This window comes from Microtus ochrogaster, chromosome 8 (genome assembly GCF_000317375.1).
Source record: "Microtus ochrogaster isolate Prairie Vole_2 chromosome 8, MicOch1.0, whole genome shotgun sequence".
Lineage (NCBI taxonomy): Eukaryota > Metazoa > Chordata > Mammalia > Rodentia > Cricetidae > Microtus > Microtus ochrogaster.
Window position 1 is genome coordinate 42,615,805 of NC_022015.1, and position 3,896 is coordinate 42,619,700.

Below are 3,896 nucleotides of genomic sequence, written 5' to 3' on the forward strand. Positions count from 1 at the left end.
TCTTCAGCTGATACCTGCACACAATGGGTATTCTTCAGCTGATACCTGCACACAATGGGTATTCTTCAGCTGTAAAGAAACCATGAGATTTGCAGGAAAAGGGTGGATTTTAAAAGTACAATATTAAGTGAGCTCACCCAATCCCAGAAAGAACAAACTGCACCTTCTCCCATATATAAGGATCATAGCCTATAATGCATATATGTAAGCATGTGGGTATGATGGAGGAAGGTCATTGGCTAATAAAGAAACTGCCTTGGCCCATTTTATTGGTTAGAACATAGGTGGGTGGAGTGAACAGAACAGAATGCTGGGAGGAAGAGGAAGTGAGCTCAGAGACGCCATGCTCCCCTCTCCCGGGCAGACGCAATAGCTCTGCTCTCTGAGGCACACGCTATGAAGCTCTGACCCAGGATGGACGCAGGCTAGAATCTTCCTGGTAAGCGCACCTCAGTGCTACACACATTATTAGAAATGGGCTAGTCCAGGTGCAAGAGTTAGCCGAGAAGAGGCTAGATATAATGGGCCAAGCAGTGTTTAAAAGAATACAGTGTCCATGTAATTATTTCAAGGCATAAGCTAGCAGGCGGCTGGGGTGCTGGGGATGCAGCCCCACCGCTCATATTACTACATGGGTAAATGTGGGGGAAACCTGGGGAAAAAAAAAAACAGAAAAAGAGGTCAAATACTTGCTGGTGGGGAAGTATGAGGATAGGAAAAAGACAATGGAACAGGAAAAGGAAAAGAATCTAGGGAGCAGCAACGGGGGGGATAGAGACTGAGGAGGGGGAGGGAGAGGATAAGAACCACATGGACACAAGTTGTTTGAACTATCATGTGGAACCGAGTAGATGACTCAGGGGTAAGAGCATTAGCTGTTCTTCCAGAGGACTCAGGTTATATTCCCAGCACCCACACGGCAGCTTACAATCATATATAACCCCAGTTGGATGGCATCTGACACCATCTTCTGGCCTCCAATGGCACCAGGCACACACATAGGGCACAGACATACATACAGGCAAAACACCCACATATATAAAAATTAACAGTATTTTAACAGTATCCAACACTATGATGACTCCTTTTAAGATTACATGAAGGGAGAGAAGAATTTGTGGAGGTGGCTATAAAGATAGAATGCTGACAACTGTGAAATTGCCAAAGAACAATTAAAAGAGACTCTTAAAAATAAATAAGGGAATAGGGCCCTCATGAATGGAATTGGTGACCTCATAAAAGAGGTGCAGAGCCGGTGAGAGGGTTTGGTGGCTAAGACACTCGCAGCCCATGCCTGGAACCTCAGTATGCTCTCCAGATGCCGTGCAAAGATGGAAGGAGAAACCTGACTCTCATCTCCACATTGCAAGCTGTGGCATGCATGCGTACACACACATATCATGTGTAACACAGTGATACTAACAGTTAAAGTTAAAATAAAAGAGGCACAAGGGAGCTGTGTGCCTTCTCTACTGAGGGCCCAGTGTATGACACTTCTGCTACGGAAAAAAGCAGCAACAAGCTTGGCACAAGTTGTCATCTGTTTAAAAAGAAGTGTTTTTCAGGCAACAGATCTAAGTCATGCCATAAACAGGGATGACAGTTGTCATTAGATGACTTATTTCATATGTCGGAAAGTGTGACCTTTAGAAATAATCTTTGGCAGAAGCAAAAACAGAAGTGACAGACGTAGCTTTCCAACACGCCAATGGCCCTGCAGGCATCAAAGGACATTCCACCACTGTGTTTGACAAATGAAGATATAATATCCCTTCTCTGTGAACCACGATGTTCAATGCACTGTCCAGGAAGGAGAAGCACAGTCCCCTGGCAAGAGTGTCAATGCTGTTTTCCATATCTGAATATTCAAATAGGACAAAAACACTGTGTTGAACATCTTTGCCTCGTTCCCATAGTTGACCCTTTCTCATATCTCTCAACCATGCTGTGACACTTTCTCTCCACCCCTCATCCTGCAACATCGCCATATCTCATGGAGAGGCTATTCCTGTATCCATACAACACAGAGACTTCTATTCAAACAGTACTCATCACACTGACTGAAATTTCCATTTGTGTTTGTGGTTCTCTAGGATAAAGGGTACAGCTAGGAGAATTTAATTTGTAATAGCTACTTCATAATTCGTGAATGACTCACAGGTGACTAAAATACTCATACACAGAGAAAGCCATAAACCAGAGACACTCACCTGTCTGATAGGTGGCCACATAGGATATTTCCTACTAACGTACCACTCAAGAATGAAAATTTAGCTATCGAGTCCATTGACTGAGATTCACAAACCAGGTTCCACTGAAAAATATGGAAACCAGCAAAGTAAGATTTATAACCTGACACTCTGACTATATCAAAATGCTTCAGTGTGAGCCTCAAGTCTCATTCTAGCACCCCCTAAACTCCTCTCCCTTTTCAGTACCACCTGAATCCTACAGTCCTGCTCTCAAACACACCTGGCTCCAGGAATCTTCTCCTAGTAACTAGGACTTAGTTGGTTGTACTACTGACTTGTAACCCATGCTAAGAAATTCTCAAGCTTGGTCATATAGTGCGATGAGCCTTTAAAATGCACTGGATCCTATACCTGAGCACAGCCTCTCATCACTCTGAGAGCAGAGCTTGGGCACTGACTATTAGATAGAAAAATGGATGGATGGATGGATGGATGGATGGATGGATGGATGGATGGATGGATGGATGGATGGGATGGACAGAGATGATATAGATGTAGATACAGATATGCATTAGATATAGATATATTGACAGTACCAAAGTTGGAACACAAGCCTTGTGCGTAGCCCCCATTCTACCCTATCACAGAAGGTAAAGTATTGAGACTATTTAGAGTATTTAGTATTTAGGGTGCTAGGGATTGAAACTTGGGCTCATAGATGCCACACAAGCATTTTGCCAGTGAGCCATACTCCCAGACAGTCCATTATGGTTTTGTTCAACCTCTAAATATTTCTTATTTGAAATCAAACCTGAAAAATAAATACTGACTTGTAAGATCTATAAAAGAACACATGAATTATTTGCTTAAACTGATTTGGCACATAAGAATTATTCCTTAAACTGTAGTCATCCCATCTAGGGAAATAACCAGGAGAATAAGTCTTTCTCATTTTTTGAAGTTATTAGAATTATTGAATATGTATTTCACATATTGGCTAAAAGATGAAATCTAAGCTCAGAACATGTGCACTATTCATACTATTACTAAACATGCATCATGAACTTATGACAGGAAATGAAGTCACTTACCTCAGTCACAATGTTGAGGGAATTGCTTTGGTCATACACCCAGCCATCCACACAGGGCTCTATGTCTGTCTCTGTCACATTGGAGACAGTGCCATTCAAATGAAGGAGATGCCACTGTGGTCGCACAAAACGATGACACTTGTCTGGCCTCAGGTTGGAGTCCAGGGGAATGGAGACCCTTAGGAGGTCTTCTTTGCTCAGGATCCCACTTTCATTATCAGAGACAGTGTCATTGTCCAGGATAGGGACCCAGCATCGATGATTGGGTATAGCTGCCGTGAAGTTCTCCAGTAGAGAATGGGGAGCCACTATGATATTGCTGATCAAAATGAAAATCATCTGAAGGATCTGGAATCTCCCCACGCTGCCAACTTGTTCCAGGAGATCCTGAAAGGCCATCGAAGACAAATGACTATGTTCAAGGTGAATCCAAAGGTTCTAACAAGTTTTGTTTCACTATAGAATAGAACCTGACCTCTTCTTCTAGTATACCCCTCTTCCCTTTTGCACTGAGGCATAGGGCAGCTATCCCCTAATGAGTTAGGTGTTAGGTGGGGAGCTGCTTCCTCTAAAGTCACCAAGAGAAACATTCTGCTAAGTTGCTTTCTATAAT

At 42.8% G+C, this 3,896-nt stretch overlaps 1 protein-coding gene across 2 annotated transcripts in view; it reads right to left on the reverse strand.

Annotated features, from left to right (window-relative positions):
* Positions 1-3,682, reverse strand: part of LOC101994965 (solute carrier family 22 member 19-like) — a 41,355-nt gene extending 37,673 nt beyond the window's left edge. For both annotated transcript variants that reach the window (XM_005351887.3, XM_026781570.1), the window contains exons 1-2: positions 3,284-3,682; positions 2,211-2,314 (exon numbers count right to left, since the gene is read on the reverse strand). In XM_005351887.3, coding sequence (XP_005351944.1) covers positions 2,211-2,314; positions 3,284-3,682 — 503 coding nt within the window. The remainder of the gene's footprint in view (positions 1-2,210; positions 2,315-3,283) is intronic.
* Positions 3,683-3,896: the final 214 nt, after the last annotated feature.